The 22,007-nt window shown below is 42.5% G+C and overlaps 1 protein-coding gene across 1 annotated transcript in view; it reads right to left on the bottom strand.

The window, feature by feature from the left end:
- Positions 1–20,467, bottom strand: part of nars2 (asparaginyl-tRNA synthetase 2, mitochondrial) — a 60,904-nt gene extending 40,437 nt beyond the window's left edge. Inside the window, exons 1-4 of the mRNA XM_055637185.1 lie at positions 20,171–20,467; positions 18,241–18,350; positions 17,046–17,166; positions 5,978–6,118 (exon numbers count right to left, since the gene is read on the bottom strand). Of these exons, the coding sequence (XP_055493160.1) occupies positions 5,978–6,118; positions 17,046–17,166; positions 18,241–18,350; positions 20,171–20,452 (654 nt within the window). The 5' untranslated portion in view covers positions 20,453–20,467. The remainder of the gene's footprint in view (positions 1–5,977; positions 6,119–17,045; positions 17,167–18,240; positions 18,351–20,170) is intronic.
- Between the last annotated feature and the right edge of the window lie 1,540 nt (positions 20,468–22,007).

A 22,007-nucleotide genomic window follows, 5' to 3' on the forward strand; every position in this document is an offset into this window, starting at 1 on the left:
TAGATTAACCAATCTTCAGAACAGCTAAGTCTGGAGATAACAGCATCACTTTCAAAACATTGTTTGGGGATCATATGATCAAGGAATATCATTTACATGACTTGGTGGGGATCAAACATCGATCCTTGAAGGAAATGGTGCAGGATGAAGCTATCCAATGTGATTTTCTGTAAATGACCAGATAGATAATTGCAGACTTGCGGAGCCAGGAGGGAAGCTACTGAAGGTAGAAGATAGGGCCAACTATTTCAGTGGCTGCAGTCACCCAAACGAGCACATACAAAACAAATATCAGAACTTCTAACTTTTACGCAGGCTCCTTCAGCACCGTGGCAGGCAGGCGGAACTTGATTGCAGGGAAGCTGAAGGAATTGTGGGCAAGCATTAGATTGGCGTGAGGTGAGAGGAATACACAGGTAAGTGACTCCAACAGGTTGGACAGAGTCAATTTTTTCTGGAATATTTAAAGACAGAAGTAAAATTTTGACAGGTAACATGAATGTGTGGTAGGGGCATCAGCCAGCCACTGAAGCCATCATCAGTGACTGGTAATAGAGACTGGGGCGCCGTACGAATGGCAGCGCCACCGGCAGCCTGTTCGTTTTTTCATCTTTTTTAATTTTTTTAGTGTTTGTTAACAGTTTGTTGTAATGTTCTCCGGTTTGTCATGTGGGGGGAGGGGGAGGGGATAGGGGGAAAAACATTTTTTTAAGCTTCTTACATTGCCTGAGATGCGATTGATTTTCGCATCTCATTCTCCAGGCACTCTGCGGCCTTCCATCGATGGAGCTGGAGACCTCCTCGGACTGTCGTGCGCCCCACCGCGGGGCACGGACTTAACACCGGAGTTGATCCCTTGCCTGGGATCGCTCCAACCTCGGCCTGCGGGCCTAACATCAAGAGCTCATACTCGGGAGAGGCCGAGTCGGGAGCTCCAAAGTCGCGGAAGGTTCGACCAGCCCGGACCCGGGGTCTGATCGTCCAGCGCGGGGAGCTGCCATACCCACGATGCAGGAGCTGATCGCCTCGATGCGGAGGGCCCAAAGGCTGCCAGCTACGGGAGTCAGGATTGTCCCATCAATGGAGGGCTCAAGGAACCCGACTGCGGGAGAGCAAATAGAAGAGACTTGAAATTTATTACGCCTTCCATCATAGTGAGGAATGTGTAGGAGTCACTGTGGTGGATGTTCATGTTAAAATGTGTTTTGGGCGATCTGTTGCTTTTTATTCGTATGACTGACTTGGAAAATGAAATTAGGCAAAAATGCTGGGGAAACTCAGCGGGTGAGGCAGCATCTATGGAGCGAAGGAAATAGGCAACATTTCGGGTCGAAACCCTTCTTCAGACTGATGTGAGGGTGGGGGAGGAAGAAGGAAGAGGCGGAGACAGTAGGCTGAGGGAGAGCTGGGAAAGGGAGGAGAAAGCAGGGACTATCTGAAATTGGAGAATTGGGGTGTAAACTGCCCAAGGGAAATATGAGGTGCTGCTCCTCCAATTTACGATGGGTCTCACTCTGGCCATGGAAGAGGTCCAGGACAGAAAGATCGGATTCGGAATGGGAGGGGGAGTTGAAGTGCTGAGCCACCAGGAGATCAGGTTGGTTATTGCGAACCGGAGGTGTTGGGCGAAGCGATCGCCAGGCCAACGCTTGGTCTCATCGATGCAGAGCAGCTGACACCTAGAGCAGCGGATGCAATAGATGAGGTTGGAGGAGGTCGAATGAAATTCCTCGTATGTTGTAAAGCATACTTGGCAAATAAAGTACTATTCTGATATAAAAAGGCAAGAGAGATTAAAGATAGATAAAAAGAGAGATTAAGATAAAAGAGAGCAGTGAAATCAAAGACAAAATCCATAAGTAAAATACTGCAAATGTTGGAAATCTGAAATAGTAGCAAAAAGATGAAGAGGGGACTAGACCCAAAACGTCACCTATCCATGTCCTTCAGAGATGTCGCCTGACCTGCTGAGTTACTCTAGCATTTTGTGTTCTACATATTATAAAAGCTCAGTAGATCTAACAGCAGTTGTGGAAACATTTGATGTTTCTGATTGATGAAATTGCAACAGAAACTAATCGACTAGAAATAAAATGACTCTCCACAAATGCTACCATGCCTGCTGAGTTTTGTTAGTAAAGACAACTTCTGATTGAAATTGTAATCATTAATGATATATCATGAAGCAGAGAAAAGGATTGAAAAACAGTGAAGACATATGACGGGGCACAATACAAGGTTAGAATGTAAAATACAAAGATCTTGAAGGAGAAGTGAAAGCAATAGACAAAGACGAGATGCACTAATGCGAAGGTGCTTTGAGTCGGAGGCAGAACACAAAGCGATTTTGCGGAAAAGGATGACAATGGCAACACAACTGACCAAATTGCACATGATCAATAGGCTAAATGAGAAACAAGACATTTTTGTCAAAGGGTGTAGTTGAAACAATACCCCACAAGCTATGGTACAGCAAGGACACTGCCGTGAAATGTGGCGGACCGCGTGGCAGGAAAGGCAGGAACGGCGGGCAGTAGCCTGTAGAGGAAAGCTGCCATGCTGGCTCTTGCTTGCCTCCCCCCCCCCCCCCCTCCCAAGGACTAGAGAACCACAGAGGAGGATGGAGGGAGGGAGCTGACGACGGCGGACGTGGGATCAAAGTACGGTAAGAGAACGAAACAGGATCTTATCTTCCACACACCCTCAGGGTACAAAGGCTGATGTTGGCTGAGTGAGAAGAGTGACGACTGTTCACTGGACGGAGGGGACAGCTAGAGCCCTGCAGCAGCCTGGGGGCTCAACTGGATCAGGCGATGCTCCACGAGTCCGAATGCCGGACTGGACTGACCTTTGAAAATAGCGCAATACCTGGTGATTTGTGCATGCGGACTCAGTGGACTATTTCTATGCTGTTTGTACTAATCGGGGACTGTGCTTAGTTATGGAAATATTTAACTCAACAGTCTGAAAAACCAAAAAACTATTTCATGTTGTGTCTGTACTTGTGATAATAAAGAACCATTGAACCATAAAGAACCACTGAACTGAAAAAACATTCTGGGAAAAGTTGCAAAGCGCAGCAGGTATTGGGCAGTCTTCAGAGGTCAATAATAGGAAGGGGTGGATGAAACTGGAAGAGCATTGATCAGATTAGATAATAGCAGACAGACTAGATAAAAAAGTTGGAGAGCAGAACAGTTTTCATCCCAGAGAGACACAGGCGCGGGTTGTTGGTTTAGAGTGACATTGAGCTGTTATTAGCATTTTATTAGCTTTTATGTCTACTTCTGTGAAATACTGTGCCAAATAAAAATCGACTTTCAGAATTATGTTTAGGCTATTAGCAATCAAAATTCTACTCAGTGCTTTAAAAATCCTTCACTGGCAGATAAAAATTTGAATATAGGGTGATTTCACGAAAGGTCACTGGATCATAGATCCTCACCCACGTGACCGCAAAATCCAACTGGGATACAAGCGTCACTTCCGGTACATGTTATTGATGCTGAAAACGCACACTTTCACACCCGTTAAAAACCGCGAAAACTGCCCGTTTTTGAGCTGTAAATAACTGTGCTAGTCGGGGTGACCGTGAGGCACAGTTATCTTACTTTACAGTCCAGAAGATAGGTAAAAACTAAGGTAAATACAAGAGGGAGCTGAAGGGGCAACAACAGCGGACGGAAGTGGTTAGCGGACATACGCCGTGGAGATATAAATATTGAAAATATCGGGAATTATCGCGTTTGCTCGCTGCATTTCATCAAAAGTAAGGCATCATTGACGTTTTATCTTTATTCATTTGTTATATGAAAAGTTGTAAAAGTGAAAAATCCATCAGTAAAATTGCAAAATCGCCCATGGTTCTCAGGTGGGTTTTAACATGCAAAATGAAAACGCTTCTGAAGCTACATTTACCATTTAAATAATCGTAAACTATCAATGCGTTTTGAAATAAATTTTACTCAGATGCAAGCTAAGGAATGGGATAATTGTCAGCTGTTAATTGGACAAAATCATGACATTTAATTATTTGCCAAACTATATTTCTCAATGTTTCTTGTTTAAAGCCTGCACAATCACCCAAACTACTTATTTATTTTACTGCCGGATTTTTCACTTTTACAACTTTTCATATAACAAATGAATAAAGATAAAACGTCAATAATGCCTTACTTTTGATGAAATGCAGCGAGCAAACGCGATAATTCCCGATATTTTCGATCTTTATATCTCCACGGCGAATGTCCGCTAACCACTTCCGCTGTTGTTGCCCCTTCAGCTCCCTCTTGAATTTACCTTTGTTTTTATCTATCTTCTGGACTGTAAAGTAAGATAACTGTGCCTCACGGTCACCCCGACTGGCACAGTTAGTTACAGCTCAAAAACGGGCCGTTTTCGCGGTTTTTAACGGGTGTGAAAGTGCGCGTTTTCAGCATCAATAACATGTACCGGAAGTGACGCTTGTACCCCAGTTGGATTTTGCGGTCACGTGGGTGAGGATCTATGATCCAGTGACCTTTCGTGAAATCACCCTATAGAGATCAAGGTTCAGGACAGTAGACTTTGTGAATAAGCAACAAATTGATCATCTTTTTTACACCTTTGATACCAACATAAAGCAGGGAAAAATTCAACGTTTGTTTCTCTTTCCACGGGTACTACCAGAGTTAACAACTCAGATCAATTACCTTTCAGCAGTGAAGGAGTCACATGGCTATAACGAAGAGATAATGAATTAAAAATTGCTGTCGACTGAAAGAGGATTTGGAATCAGAGTCACAGAAAAAAAAACTAAGCATGAAAACAGGCGCTTTTGCACTGATCACCAAGCTACGCTAAGCCTCTACTTCTTCTACATTTCCATCAGCTCCCCACATTCTATCATTCACCTAGACACAAGAGGCAATTTACAGACGCCAATTAAACCACCAACCTACATGTTTTTGGGTTGTGGGAAGAAACAAGAGCACCTGGAGGAAAACCACATAGTCACAGGGAGAACATGCAAATCCACTCAGTGCTGGAAATCATGATCAAATCTTGCTCACTGGAATTATGAATCAGTGGCATTATTGGCTGCTCCACACTGTCATCCAAGATCCCAGCTAATTTGTGCAGAGGTGTAAACAAAACAACAACAAAAATTGCTAGAACTATGAGATATAGAATACAGTGACTGTTGAACATCTGCAATAAAAGAGAATGCTGGAACAGCCTGGATGATAAAACGGCATCTGAGGAGATGGCAACGTAGAAGTTAGCATTACAGGTTGTGACTTCACATCAGAGTCGGCCTGTTCTGGTTATCAAAATTATTAAATTTAATGTTGCCGTGTGCCTAAACAAAAGATGATATTTTACTTGGACATATTAGGTTTCTGTGGAATAATGTATGAGGCTGAAGACGGAGGGCTCGATGGAGTGGAAGTCGGTTGGGGAGTTTAAAGTCATCCTTACAGGCCAACACAAGAGTTCTGAAAAGGGTCACTCAATTTCTGTTAAGTTTATGGAAGACAATATTGTGCTACACCAAGTACACCAACTTAGGTACAAATTAGTTACCGTGTCACCTGGAAAGAGTGTTGAAACCTGAGATGGTGAGGTGCAGTGAGAACAGGTATTATATCTTCTGCATTTGCGGAGGAAAATACCATGTTAAGGCGAGGAAAGCAAGGAGTCCCAGAGGGAATAGTTTTTTCAGAATGCCGAAAGGCAAGAAGGGAAAAGGTCTGGTGATGGAAATCATGGAAGATAATCTTTTATTTGCTGAGGCTTGAGAAGGTGAGGATATGGTGAACCCTATCCTTGGTTTGGATGGGAGAAGAGCAGAAGCATTTCCAGCAATTTGTTTTTATTTCAAATTCTAAACATCTGTTTTTTGCCTTTTAATTACACTTATTCTTTGCAATATACAAGGACAGCTCAAACAAATATTTGTAAAATTGTTTAATTGCACACATTGTATTCAACTTACCATGAAAAATGAATGAGTAGCTGCAGATGCCCCACTTCGTATTCTGAGTAGTGAACTGAAAACATTCGTTTTGCAGCGAAGATGAGGAAATTGTCTTATGTATTCAAGTGAATGCCTTTTCTTGGTCTTGAACGGGAATTCCTATGATAGAATAAAAACATTTAAGATAATTTTGCTATGCATTTTTAGCCAACATTGATCGAAACGATAAACCATGAAGCGTATTCAAAGTAAAATATCTGAGCAATGTTTACAACACTATTCTCATGCTGAAGAGGCCATAAGAGAGACCACCAAAAAAAACAAATTAGATTATAGTTTGTTTCTCTTTGTGGTATCTTTATACCAGGTAAACTGAAACAAGCTAGTTAACTTAGATGGTACGCAGTGGAGAACTTCTTCAACGTAGGCCTAGTTAGCTGGAAGAGGGTCCCGATCCAAATTGTCACCCAAGTCTGAAGAATGGTCCCGATCTGAAACATCACCTATCCATGTTCTCCAAAGATGCTGCCTGAGGTAGTCTGGCAATTTTCGTTTAAGCAGGTTAACTTGGTCATTGATTTAAGCTAATGCCATGAGTCTAGGTCACAAGATTTGCAAACCATCTTGATTACTACCACGGGTCATTCTTATTGCACGATTGTTTGTGATATAAACTTGAAGAAAATTATATACAAACTGACCATCCTAACTTAGAAATGAAACAATGCTCTTCTATTGTCAGAGGGATAAAATCCTGAAATTCTCTGCCTAACAAATCAGAAAGTACCTTCAACATATGGTCTGAAGGCAGCAGCTAACTATAACTTTTTCAAGGGCAAATAAGGCAAGGCTTGGAAGTAATGGCCATATTTTATGAAGAATCGAAACAGTGAGATGCCAAGATCAAACATTTTATAGTACAGGTGCACAACCTTTTATCCGAAAGCCTTGGGACCAGACACTTTTCGTAATTCAGAATTTGTCGGCTTTCGGATTGGAAGATTTTTAGCGTAGATTTTAACGGCTGGCTCAGTGGTAGAGTGCTCGGCTCATATCCGCAAGGTCGCGAGTTTGCGCCTCGATCCCGGCAGTTACTCGATCGCGAGTTTGAGTCTTCAATGTAGTTTTTTCTTGCAGAATAGGAGAGAATATGGAGGGTTAGGCTGGGATCATTCTCTGCGAGATAATCTTAGTGCAGGAGACAAGTGTAGGAGAGGTGTACTGACTGTGTGGGCAGAACTTTGGAAGTGATTGCCCACCATTCTCAAAAGCTGCTGTGTCTCCCTGTCCCTCCAACTCCAGAGGAATCCGCTCCCCGATGGGCCGCTACGGTGACAAGTGGCAGTTCGCCCACAGCCCGAGCTGCGCCCCCTCATCCGCAACCCGGGTTCCTCTGGAGTTGGAGCGGGGCTGGGCTAGAGTTGCTGCTGGCTGTGAGTCTCTGGGATCTCCGTGCTTGCAGTCGGTGTCCCGTTGGTCCTGACGTCTCCGGTCACCCCTCTGGACTGGAGCTGAGACTGGGAACTGTACCGCCCTTGCCCCCTCCCTCTGCAACTGCAAACAACTCCACAGTTCCCAGTCTCAGCTCCTGGCCGGAGACGTCACAGCCCGAGCAAGACCAAGACGCACCTTGCACACCATCAGCTTCGGTCCCTACGGGGAGCGTGTTCCTCTGGAATTGGAACGGGGCTGGGCTGCTGCTGGCTGTGGGTCTCTGGGATCTCCGTGCTTGCAGTGGGCCTGGGGGCCGGTGTCCCGTTGGTCCTGACGTCTCCGGTGACTGGCACTAGCTCCGACGTGAAGACAGTGCAAAACCCCCGCGCCGGTGCAATGGGCGGGGAGCTGGAGAGGGGAGGGAAGGGGTCACACACATGGCCGGGAAGCAGAGGGGTGTAGGTGGGGTGAAACTTAAGGGAGCGACAATTTGCTGCTGCCTGCCCGCTGAGTTAAAAAGTTCTCATGCAAGACTCACGATGCACTGTGTATCGTGAGTCTACCGTGGGAACTTTTTAACTCAGCAGGCAGGCAGCAGCAGATTGTCAATTATTAACCCTCCCGCGCTGAAAGACTGGTGCAGAGGGCAGGGATTCAAGTTCCTGGATCATTGGGACTTCTTTTGGGGAAGGTGGGACCTGTACAGAAAGGATGGGTTGCACTTGAACCCGACGGGGACCAATATCCTAGCGGGGAAATTTGCAAAGGCAGCTGGGGAGACTTTAAACTAGAATGGTTGGGGCGAGGGACTCAAATAGCGAAAGGTAGTAGACAGAATGGGAGGCAGGAAGCAGAAATGGGAAGCACTCGGACGCAAGAGGAGAAAGGAAAAAAAGGAAATAAACAGAGAATAAGGGACGGGGGTTTTCTTAAATGTGCATATTTTAATGCTAGGAGCATTGTAAGAAAAGTGGATGAGCTTAGAGTCTGGATAGACACCTGGAAGTATGATGTTGTGGCGATCAGTGAAACGTGGTTGCAGGAGGGCTGTGATTGGAAACTAAATATTCCAGGATTTCGTTGCTTCAGGTGTGATAGAATTGGAGGGGCAAGAGGTGGAGGTGTTGCATTGCTAGTCAGGGAAGATATTACAGTAGTGCTTTGGCAGGATAGATTGGAGGGCTCATCTAGGGAGGCTATTTGGGTGGAATTGAGAAGTGGGAAAGGTGTAGCAACACTTATAGGGGTGTATTATAGACCGCCAAACGGGGAACGAGAACTGGAAGAGCAAATATGTAAGGAGATAGCAGAGATTAGTAGTAAGCACAAGGTAGTGATTGTGGGAGATTTCAACTTTCCACACATAGACTGGGAAACACATTCTGTAAATGGGCTGGATGGGTTGGAGTTTGTAAAATGTGTGCAGGATAGTTTTTTGCAGCAATACATAGAGGTACCTACTAGAGGAGGGGCAGTGCTGGACCTCCTGTTAGGAAATGAGACTGGACAGGTGGCGGAGGTATGCGTTGGGGAGCACTTCGGGTCCAGTGATCACAATACCATTAGTTTCAATATAACTATGGAGAGGGTCAGAACTGGACCTAGGGTTGAGATTTTTGATTGGAGAAAGGCTAACTTTGATGCGATGCGAGATGATTTAAAAGGAGTGAACTGGGACATTTTGTTTTATGGGAAAGATGTAGAAGAGAAATGGAGGACATTTAAAGGGGAAATTTTAAGAGTACAGAATCTTTATGTTCCTGTTCGGTTGAAAGGAAACAGTAAAAATTGGAAAGAGCCCTGGTTTTCAAGGGAAATTGGACATCTTGTTCGGAAAAGAGGGAGATCTACAATAATTATAGGCAGCATGAAGTAAATGAGGTGCTTGAGGAGTATAAGGAATGTAAAAAGAATCTTAAGAAAGAAATTAGAAAAGCTAAAAGAAGATATGAGGTTGCTTTGGCAAGTAAGGTGAAAGTCAATCCAAAGGGTTTCTACAGCTATATTAATAGCAAAAGGATAAGGAGGGATAAAATTGGTCCATTGGAGAGACAGAGTGGACAGCTATCTGCAGAGCCAAAAGAGATGGGGGAGATATTGAACAATTTTTTTTCTTCGGTATTCACCAAGGAGAAGGATATTGAATTATGTGAGGTAAGGGAAACTAGTAGAGTAGCTATGGATACTATGAGGTTCAAAGTAAAAGAAGTACTGACACTTTTGAAAAATATAAAAGTGGATAAGTCTCCAGGTCCTGACAGGATATTCCCTAGGACATTGAGGGAAGTTAGTGTAGAAATAGCCGGGGCTATGACAGAAATATTTTCAAATGTCATTAGAAACGGGAATAGTCCCCGAGGATTGGCATACTGCGCATGTTGTTCCATTGTTTAAAAAGGGTTCTAAGAGTAAACCTAGCAATTATAGACCTGTTAGTTTGACTTCAGTGGTGGGCAAATTAATGGAAAAGATACTTAGAGACAATATATATAAGCATCTAGATAAACAGGGTCTGATTAGGAACAGTCAACATGGATTTGTGCCTGGAAGGTCATGTTTGACTAATCTTCTTGAATTTTTTGAAGAGGTTACTAGGGAAATTGACGAGGGTAAAGCAGTGGATGTTGTCTATATGGACTTTAGTAAGGCCTTTGACAAGGTTCCTCATGGAAGGTTGGTTAAGAAGGTTCAACTGTTGGGTATAAATGCAGGAATAGCAAGATGGATTCAACAGTGGCTGAATGGGAGAAGCCAGAGGGTAATGGTGGATGGCTGTTTATCGGGTTGGAGGCAGGTGACTAGTGGGGTGCCTCAGGGATCTGTGTTGGGTCCTTTGTTGTTTGTCATGTACATCAATGATCTGGATGAAGGTGTGGTAAAATGGATTAGTAAGTATGCAGATGATACCAAGATGGGGGTGTTGTGGATAATGAAGAGGATTTCCAAAGTCTACAGAGTGATTTAGGCCATTTGGAAAAATGGGCTGAAAGATGGCAGATGGAGTTTAATGCTGATAAATGTGAGGTGCTACACCTTGGCAGGACAAATCAAAATAGGATGTACATGGTAAATGGCAGGGAATTGAAGAATACAGTTGAACAGAGGGATCTGGGTATAACCGTGCATAGTTCCTTGAAGGTGGAATCTCATATAGATAGGGTGGTAAAGAAAGCTTTTGGTATGCTAGCCTTTATAAATCAGAGCATTGAGTATAGAAGCTGGGATGTAATGTTAAAATTGTACAAGGCATTGGTGAGGCCAAATCTGGAGTATGGTGTACAATTTTGGTCGCCAAATTATAGGAAGGATGTCAACAAAATAGAGAGAGTACAGAGGAGATTTACTAGAATGTTGCCTGGGTTTCAGCAACTAAGTTACAGAGAAAGGTTGAACAAGTTAGGGCTTTATTCTTTGGAGCGCAGAAGGTTAAGGGGGGACCTGATAGAGGTCTTTAAAATGATGAGAGGGATAGACAGAGTTGATGTGGACAAGCTTTTCCCTTTGAGAATAGGGAAGATTCAAACAAGAGAGGACATGACTTCAGAATTAAGGGACAGAAGTTTAGGGGTAATATGAGGGGGAACTTCTTTACGCAGTGAGTGGTGGCGGTGTGGAATGAGCTCCCAGTGGAAATGGTGGAGGCAGGTTCATTGGTATCATTTAAAAATAAATTGGATAGGCATATGGATGAGAAGGGAATGGAGGGTTATGGTACGAGTGCAGGCAGGTGGGACTAAGGGGAAAAAAAATGTGTTCGGCATGGACTTGTAGGGCCGAGATGGCCTGTTTCCGTGCTGTAATTGTTATATGGTTATATGGTTAATATACCCTCACCTTCTCTTTTATGAATGGGGATTTAGTTCCCCTTTCTTCGAGGACCGACCGGAGGTTCCGCTGTCACCTCTGCGGGCCGCCCTCAGTGAACGTTTTCAAGGACCTTTCTTCAAGGACTGAAAAAATGTCCGCTATTCGGAGGTTTTCGTTATTTGGAACTTCGGATAAAAGGTTGTGCACCTGTACTCAGATTCTTCAGAACTATGCAATTCACTTTAGAAATCATGAACTGAAATTCTAGATTATGCATTTAAATATACACACACAATGTAACAATGAGAGAACAGTTATGACGATACAAGTAACTTTTGCAGCAGCAACTAAAAGATAAGTTTTTTTTTTACAAAGATTTTAAATCCATTCAAAATAGGGTCCAAATTGCCAAACAATGGGAAAGGAAATCCAGTAAAAATTAATAAGGTCTGTAGTGGCCACTTGGCTTATTTTGTGTGTCATTGATTATGGCATTTTTTTAAATTTTTAATTTTATTAGAAGTAAGCACAGTCATATGGCACCAAAGTGCCTAATATATATTTTCATAATACATTTTATGTACAACTTGTTTTTTTTTGTTATATTGAAAAAAGATGAGAATAAGAAAAAGAAGTTAGATAGTAAAGGATAGAAAGATGTGAAATATATAGTGTGTGAAGAAAGAAAACGAGTAAATGAAGAAAGTTGAGAGAGAAAATAGTGAAAAAAAAAGGAGATCATTATTTATAATCTTGACCAACCCTCGTCCAGTCCTGAAACAGTTATTTTTTACAATTGTGTTGCACCATATGATTCCAAAAAAACGACGAATGGAGACCAACTCGTTATGAATTGGTCTGGTTTATCCATTAGGAGGAATCGCATTTCCTCGAGATGAGCGGTGTCCAACATACTTGCAATCCACATTTTAAGCGTTGGTATTGATGTACCCTTCCAAAATTTAAGTATTAATTTTTTTGCTATTATTAAACCATAGTTAAGGAATAAATTTTGAGATGTGTTCAATTTATTCCCATCTTCCATTACACCAAATATAATCATTTCAGTATTAGGTTCCATTCTTGTCTTGAATAATTTTGTAAGTATTTCAAAAATATCATTCCAAAATCTATAAAGTTTTATGCAGGAAACTAAGGAGTGTGTTATAGTTGCCTTTTGGGCTAGACATTTATCACAAGTGGCGGATATATTTGGGTAAAATTTGTTCAATCTTGTTTTTGAATAATATAATCTATGTACAATTTTAAATTGAATTAGATTATGTCTTACATTAATTGAACATTTGTGAATATATATCAGGTATTTTTCCCATTTAACCTTCGTAATTTTTATCATTAATTCCCGTTCCCACTCTTCTCTAAGTACCTCTGTCGATGGTAGGTCTATATTTAGAATACTATTATATAAATAGGATATTAATTTTTGTGAGTCAGCTTCAATATTCATTGCTTCTTCCAATAAGTCAGGAGTTACTTTTTGATATCCTTGTATATATTTTTTCACAAAGTCGCAAATCTGAAGATATTTAAAATATTGGTTGTTTTTCAATTTAAATTTTAATTGTAGTTGTTGGAATGATAGTAGGTTTCCCATTTCGTACATATCCCTGATCCTTCTAATTCTGAGACTTTCCCATTGGTTATATGTCTTATCAATAAGAGATGGTTTAAATAAAGGGTTATTCGCTATTGGCATTAACAGTGATAGATTTCTTAATTTTAAAGATAATTTTATTTGTTTCCAAATTCTTATTGTACCATATATAATTGGGTTCTTCTTATATATTGTGTTATTCAGTTTTTTTGGGGGAAAGAGGATCGTTCCTATATTACAAGGATGACAATCCTCCTTCTCCATTTTTATCCATTCTGTCTGTTGTGTAGAACTATCCAACCAATAAATCATATTCTTAATATGCACTGCCCAGTAATAATACATAAAATTCGGAAGTGAAAGTCCCCCGACGATTATGGCATTTGTCCTTAAATTTTACACTGCCCGTTATTATGTAGGTGAGATTTATTACGTAGTCAAGGGCGTGTTTGGTGCTGGGTTTCTTGCGCAGAAGCTTAGTTTTAGTTTAGCTCGGAGCTACATGGCAGAAGGAACACCCTTCGACCATGTGGAGTTTTGCGGAGACACAAGGAGTTTTCTAACGTTTAAAGCGATATGCTGGAGTTTGACGAAGATTAAAGTGTACGAGTCAGAAAAGAAGGTTGGATGAATATCATATTGTTTTTCTTCAACAATAAAGAAACTATTAATCAAAAGACTCTGTTATGAAGATTTATCTGTGAAGAAGCTCTGAAGGTCTCACGGAGAGCTCACATGCGTATTACGACATTCTCCTAAAGCCATATAGTCTCTTATAGTGGCTAGAGGGAGTAATCTCTTGAACGATATAAAATCTGCCGCTACATAAAGTTGAAGGACACCTCTGACAGGAGGTGAGAGCCGCGTCCCGAAGGACAGAAGACTTGGCTAGGATCTCTAAAGAGGTTTTGGCCAGAAGAGGAACTGAAGACAATAGATTATGAAAAATAGATTATGAAGCCTTGCACTGATGAAAGAAGTTCAAGGAATTTCAAAATGCTAAACATCAGATTATTACATTATTGCACAATGTTCTTCATTATAATAAATGTGTTCTCATTCTTCCCTGCATTTCCCCTCATCAAAATAATGAAAGGTAAACTTTAATTTTTGCCCATTAAGAAACTCAGTGGAGCTCAAAATAATAACCATAAGACAACAATTTAAGAACAGGAAGAGAAACATGGAGGAATGAGTAATCACAAAAAAAAAGCAAATATTAAAACAACTGCTTTCAAAACCCCAGGGAGTTTCAAGGATGCTTTCTGCTTAGGATGCAGTTTATAAAACAAAGTTCCTATTATAGAGGAACATGGCTGTTGAATAATGCATGGCAATGTCCTGCAAACACAGCAAACTAACATAGATCATTTATTTCATCTTGTGTGAGGGACAAATATTCACCAGCATTTCATTTGAATGATAGTACCTGTACAGCATTTCCTGAATATCACAGTGAAAATTCAGTGTAAACAGTTTGCTCAAGCTTCTGCCATAGAATCTGAACCCACTGCTTCCTTAAGAGTTGAAGGTGTTACCACCGAGACATTTCAAATTAAAGACGAAAAGTAAACCGATTCACAATTAAATGAGTAAAAATATTGCTAATTAAAATGAGACCCAGAGGTCAGGAATGGGCCTGTCCCACTTAGGTGATTTTTTCGGCGACTGTCATAGTCGTAGCAGGTCGCAGAAAAACCGGCGACTGGACCCACCTAGGACAATGTCTACGACAATGTCTACGTCCATTTCTACGTCAATTTCTACGTCAAGCTACCACCTAGTCGACGTCAAGCTACGGCAAGCTACTGACAACCGGCGACCCATTAGGATGGGTCCACCTACGACCACACCTACAACAACCTAAATCCACCGGCGACAAGCTACGAAAAGATGAGGTACGAAGGTAAGCTAGCCAAGAATATAAAGGAGGATAGTAAAAGCTTCTTTAGGTATGTGAAGAGGAAAAAAATAGTTAAGACCAAAGTTAGACCCTTGAAGGCTGAAAAAGGTGAATTTATTATGGGGAACAAGGAAATGGCAGATGAGTTGAACAGGTACTTTGGATCTGTCTTCACTAAGGAGGACACTAACAATCTTCCAGATGTACTAGTGGTCCGAGGATCTGGGGTGACGGAGGAACTGAAGGAAATCCACATTAGGTAGGAAATGGTGTTGGATAGTCTGATGGGACTGAAGGATGATAAATCCCCATGACCTGATGGTCTGCATCCCAGGGTACTTAACAAAGTGGCTCTAGAAATCGTGGACGCATTGGTGATCATTTTTCAATGTTCTATAAATTTGGGTTCAGTTCCTGTGGATTGGAGGGTGGAAAATGTTATTAATACTTTTTAAGAAAGGCGGGAGAGAGAAATCAGGGAATTATAGACCAGTTAGCCTGACATCGGTGGTGGGGAAGATGCTGGAGTCAATCATAAAAGATGAAATAGCGGCACATTTGGATAGCAGTAACGGGATCGGTCCGAGTCAGCATGGATTTACGAAAGGGAAATCATGTTTGACTAATCTTCTGGAACTTTTTGAGGATGTAACCAGGAAAATGGACATGGGAGAGCCAGTGGATGTAGTGTACCTGGACTTTCAGAAAGCATCTGATAAGGTCCCACATAAGAGATTAGTGGGCAAAATCAGGGCCCATGGTATTGGGGGTAGAGTGCTGACATGGATAGAAAATTGGTTGGCAGACAGGAAACAAAGAGTCAGGTCCCTTTCAGAATGGCAGGCAGTGACCAGTGGGGTACCACAAGGCTCGGTGCTGGGACCGCAGCTATTTACAATATACATCATTGAAGGGATTCAAAGTAACATTAGCAAATTTGCAGATGACACAATGCTGGGTGGCAATGTGAACTATGAGGAGGATGCAATGAGAATGCAGGATGACTTGGACAGTTTGGGTGAGTGGGCAGATGCAGTTTAATGTGGATAAATGTGAGGTTATCCACTTTGGTAGCAAAAACAGGAAGGCATATTATTATCTAAATGGTGTCAAGTTGGGAAAAAGGGAAGTACAACGGGATCTGGGGGTGCTTGTTCATCAGTCAATGAAAGTAATCATGCAGGTACAGCAGGCAGTGAAGAAAGCGAATGGCATGTTGGCCTTCATAACAAGAGGAGTTGAGTATAGGAGCAAAGAGATCTTTCTGCAGTTGTACAGGGCCCTAGTGAGACCACATCTGCAGTATTGTGTGCAGTTTTGGTCCCCTAATTTGAGGAAGGACATTCTTGCTATTGAAGGAGTGCAGAGTAGGTTTACAAGGGTAATTCCAGGGATGGCTGGACTGTCATATGCTGAGAGAATGGAGAGGTTGGGCTTGTTTACTCTTGAATTTAGAAGGATCAGAGGGGTTCTTATTGAAACACATAAGATTATTAAGGGTTTGGACAAGCTAGAGGCAGGAAATATGTTCCTGATGTTCGGGGAGGCCTGAACCAGGGCCCACAATTTAAGAATAAGGGGTAAGCCATTTAGAACGAAGATGAGAAAACACTTTTTCACACAGAGAGTTGTGAGTCTGTGGAATTCTCTGCCTCAGAGGGCAGTGGAGGCCAGTCCTCTGGATACTTTCAAGAGAGAGCTAGATAGGCTCTTAAAGATAGCAGACTCAGGGGATATGGGGAGAAGGCAGGAATGGGATACTGATTGGGGATGATCAGCCATTATCACATTGAATAGCGGTGCTGGCTCGAAGGGCTGAATGGCCTACTTCTGCACCTGTTGTCTACTGACCCTGTCGGCGACAACTGAAAACAACGCAAGACAATTCAGTCGCCGGTTGACGTAGGTAGTCGCCAATGGAATTCACCGAAGTCAGCACCGGCGACAACCTACTTCATCTGGCGACAACCCACACCATCCTGACGACAACCTACGACAGCACATCTGGAGAAGTCAAGCTACGCTCATTAAATCCAGCAGCGACCAGAAAAACGCTAAGAGAGTTTGGGTGACTGAGGAGACTACTGACGACCATACAGGCGACACCCCGGTGACCATGTGGTGACAGCATTGTCGCCTGTAGTCGCCCAAAAATTAGCCTAAGTGGGACAGGCCCTTAATGCACAAAGTACAAAAAATTATAGGAACATTTAGTAAGTATTTACAACAGTGTTTACAATTGGTATGGATATTAACAAAAGATTAATTCCGAATTAAAAATTGGGTACAATACAGCGACAACAGATAAGCATCTAAAATATACATACCACAGGATTACATGATCCAATCAATCTGACTTCATCTGCTATCAGTTCTGTATTCTGCTTCTTGTGCGGACTCTGTACCAGTTTACCCCAAATTTCAACTGCACTGCCAAAGGTTATATTGCTGCAAAACACACAAGCGACTTTATATTTTACATTAGGAACAATTCAATTAAAAATTGGCAGAAAAAATATGAAATACCTTTGAACTGTGATGAAGAGGTGTGCTAAGTAAATCTAGAGAGCTCGGGGGGGGGGGGGGTTCCAACTGAACTAGACTTAGAATTAGGGGAGAAGGAAAAGTGGCAGCTTGAGAAAGGAAAGCACGTCAGCATTAGAACATACAAAACAGTAAGAGTAGATCAGTCAACTACCCCAGACTCTTCCACCATTCAACAAAATCTTGGCTGATCTTTCATTTCAACACCATTTTCCTGTCCCATCTTATATGCCTTAATTTCTTTAGTCGTTAGAAATATATTAACCCATGTCCTGAATAAAATTGAGCCTCCAAGATTCACTACCCCGAGTGAAGACGGGTGTTGTTACATTAAATGGTCCTCAAGACCGTGACCCTAGTTCTAAACTCCTTATCAAGAAGAGGAAATTCTCAGCACACCAATCCCACCAAGCGTTCTAAACTTAAAGGTAATTGACTGAAGCAAAACAGAAATATATCTCAGGAATTTGGAAAACCTCATGTCATCCAACAATCATAGTTTGGAACTTAATTCTGCAAATTCTTCAATTAAAAACTTAGAGCTGCATTATCACATGGCCTTCAATCAGATAATTGGCTGCAGTTCACTGTGTCCTGGTTCACTCAGCAAATTATATTTGTAAAAGATCCAGCAACACAATTCAAAGAGGAGCTGAGAAGTCTCCTTACAACCTGACGCTCAAAAGTAAATGAACCAATTCTTGATTTTATTTGTTTGTGGAAGGATGCTGTGTTTAATGACTGCACTTACCTGCAATTTGCAAGGTGTCAAGGACCTAATTTGGCACGACTAATTATTTTTTACGCCTTTTAAACACAAGAGATATCTTTTTAAACAAGGGATATCTTTTGGAACAAAATTGTAAATGTTAGACCACACACAATATTTAGAAACATTCCTCTGCATCTGCAACAGTAAAAAAAGATTAAAGCTTAATGCACTGCATCATCAGGAGAGCGACAATTTTATTCTCTCACCTGACATCTACATGTGGACGTGCAAGTACTTGTAGACTTTGCAGTGAACTTCCATCATTAATATGCAAAAATGTAAATTCCTTCTGTGCACGTACAGACCGTATCCATCCCTAGAAGGAAAAAACAATCATGAGACACAATCTTGGTGTGAAGAAAGATATGCACCGTCCAACATTATATGATATTAATTCTTTACAGAAAATATGAGCAATTTATTTCTAGACAAATTTTTACAATACACTGTTCTTAACAAGAGCAACTGCTACTGTTTCACCTCCACCCATCAATTCTCTCACCCCAGCCCCCCTTTTATTGATCAAATAAAACTACTGCTTTCCATTTTTAACTTCTTTATTATATATAGATCTTTGAAGATCATCATTGCACGGGACACAAATATTATTGCTTCACAACGACAAGCATCAAGACAAGTGATTTAAATGTGGGATAAGATTCTGCTGGTACAAAACCAGACAACCATAACCGCTATGGAAACAAGATGCCTACTTTGCCGTTAAAAAGTGTATTGAATTCCAGCAGCAAAGCCCAACTAATGGCAAGATCTCCAAGTGTACACTGGAGAAGCCTTACCCCCAGAGACTCCCTTGAAAGCTTTTTACAGCTTGCAACATCCCACATCCCAGCTTTGCTGGGCATTGAAACTATTTAGATTTTATAATATTTTTGAATGAAAACTGCCTGGCTTTGTAAAACTTGGAGTTCATTAAAAGTTTGTAATGATAATTTGGACATTTAAAACATTCCAAAAACATTATGTTCATGCTGCCTGAACAGCCAAATTCCTCGAGCAGTTGATTTTTTGGGTCCAGATTTCAGCATCTGCAATCTCTTGTATCTCCATAAATATATTCCCTTGCATTGGTCTGGATTCAAATCTGAAAACAGTTTTCCTCCTGATTCCCATTGACTTCAGCAAATCGATAAAAACTCCAATAGCATAGCTTAATAAGGAATATTTCAATCAGGTTGCATGTTATTAATAAATAATGGGAGCTTTTCTTGTTCTAACTTGGGGACTTTTATATTTCTTGACAAATATACAGCTAGTATACTCTTACTGCATATACTCCCGAATACTTTCAATCATCCTAAGGTTTTTCGTTCAAAATGAACAGAACTCGAAACAATTGATTTAATGTATCTTTTGACACAATTGTCCAGTTGTGAAAGGATCTTACTTGTTGAACACTGTTGCAGCACTGTACTGTACCTTAATATCCTATGTCCCAGAATTGTATTCAGCACATTTCCAATAACTACTTTCCCAACAATCAGTGCTTTGAATGGGTCGACCCCTTGTCACTGTGAACAGAGGTACGGATGACAAGGAAGAGGCAGACTGCAGTAGAACAAGGAACAACAGATACTGGATTACCAGGGTGAGACACAACGTGCTTGAGTAACTCAGAAGATCAGGCAGCATCCCTGGATAATATGGACCCTTCCTCAGACTGTAGACACAAAATGTTGGAGTAACTCAGTGGAACAGGCAGCATCTCTGGAGAGGAGCGGGTGACGTGTTGGGTCGAGACCCATCTTCAGACTGAGAGTCCGGGGAGAGGGAAATTAGAGATATGGAAGGGTAAGGTGTTGAAAACGACAGATCAGAGGAGACAAATTTCATGGACATTGAGAATGGATCATTTTTCGGCTGAAGGGGAAGGTTACAACGGGGCATACAATCAGTAACATTAATCAGGAGGACAGTGAACCTGCCCTTCCTCAGACTGACTGATGCCCGTCTTCAGGCTGCTCCCAGTCGCCGCCACCTGGGCCACGCAGGGCTGACCACGGTTCTCTCCTTCTCCCCAGAGATGATGCCTGTCCCGCTGAGTTACTCCAGCTTTATTTATGTGTCCATCGGCGGTGTGGACCAGCATCTGCAGCTCCTTCTCCTACACACAGTCACCTGGATCCGGACCACCTCAGGCTCCCCCGGCCTCTCCGCTCCTGACAGCGCGAGGCTGACGCTCAGCCTGGAGTCACTGCTGTTGCTGCGGCCATTGAAGGAGCAGAGGCCGTTGTTCACCCACCGACCGCCGGCGCCGCCGAGACCGAGTAACCGCCGCCTCCACATCCCTGCCGCCCGCACCCGCGCCTGCGCAGCGCCGGCCGCCCGCTTCCCCGCGCATGCGCACCCGCCTAGGCCGCGCCTATCTGCGCGTGCCCCTCGCCGGTTCCGCCCGCGCATGCGCGCGACACCCTGCCCCTGGCAACAGGTGAGTGCAGCCAGGCCGGTAACCAGGTGAGGACCAGCATCTGCATCCTTGTGTCCAGGACAGGACTGGACTGGGCACAGCCCAATGGGGGAAAAACAATCACTGGGGCAATCGGGGAAGGCTGACAATAAAACTTCACATTGATGAGGAGGTGAATCTAGTGATTTATGAGAATTGCTCCCTCTCTGGAGATTTTGAAAATCTTCAAAAAAAAAACGAAACTAAAACAAAGATTATGCTAATAGTAATACTCCAAAGGTCAGAACGCATCTGTGGAGAAAGAAGCAGTCAGTTTAGAGATCCTCAGAACAGCAGCTGGTGGAGCTGCTGCCTCATAGTGCCAGAGACCCGGGTTGTATGTAAAACAATATATTTTGCTGTATCTTAGTACAGGTGGCAGTAATAAATCAATAGAAAAACTGCAGGAAAGAACTACAGACACAAGGTAGACACAAATGCTGGAGTAACTCAGCGGCACAGGCAGCATCTCTGGAGAGAAGGAATGGGTAACGTTTCGGGTTCGTGACCCTGCTTCAGCTGAGCAAGTGGGTTGAGGAATAGTTAAAGGTAGACAAAAGTGTTGGAGAAACTCAGCGGGTGCGGCAGCATCTATGGAGCGAAGGAAATAGGCAACGTTTCGGGCCGAAACACTTCTTCAGACATAGTTAATTCTTCAGGAATAGTTAATGCAGAGAATTGCAAGGTGTTGCATTTTGGGAAGTCAAACCATGGCAGGACCTTCACAGTGAATGGCAGAACCCTGGAGAGTGTTGTGGAGAGGGATCTAGGAGTGCAGGTACATAATTCGCTCAAAGTGGTGTCACAGGTAGATTTTGTGGTCAAAAAGGCTATCGGTACATTGACCTTCATCAGTCAGGGTATAGAGTATACAATATGTAAGAAGGAACTGCAGATGCTGGTTTCCTGTGAAGATAGACATACAATGCTGGAGTAACTCAGTGGGACGGGCAGCATCTCAGGAGAGAAGGAACGGGTGACGTTCCAGGGTGACACCTTTCTTCAGACTGGAGAAGGGTCTCGATCCGAAACATCACCCATTCCTTCTCTCCAGAGGTGCTGTGCTGCCTGTCCTGTTGCGTTACTCCAGCATTTTGAATATAGAAGTTGGAATATTATGTTATTGTTGTACAAGAAGTTGATGTCAAACTTGGGAGTACTGTATTTTGTTCAGTTCGGATGCCATTAAGCTGGAAAGAGTGCAGAGAAGATTTACGAGGATTTTGTCAGGACTTGAGGGCCTGGGCTTAAGGCGAGGTTCGGCAGGCTAGGACTGTATTCCTTGGAGCACAGAAGGCTGAAGTGTAATATTTTCGAGGTATATAAAATCATGAGGGGGATAGGGTTTTACCCAGAGTAGTGGAACAAGAACCAGAGGACATAGATTTAGGGTGAGGGGGGAAAGATTTATTAGGAACCTAAGGGACAACCTTTTCACACACAGAGTGGTAGGTATGGAACAAGCTGCAAAGGAGGAAGGTGAGGCCATGAGTCAAGAGTGTTATATTG

The sequence above is a fragment of the Leucoraja erinacea genome, chromosome 6 (genome assembly GCF_028641065.1).
Source record: "Leucoraja erinacea ecotype New England chromosome 6, Leri_hhj_1, whole genome shotgun sequence".
Lineage (NCBI taxonomy): Eukaryota > Metazoa > Chordata > Chondrichthyes > Rajiformes > Rajidae > Leucoraja > Leucoraja erinaceus.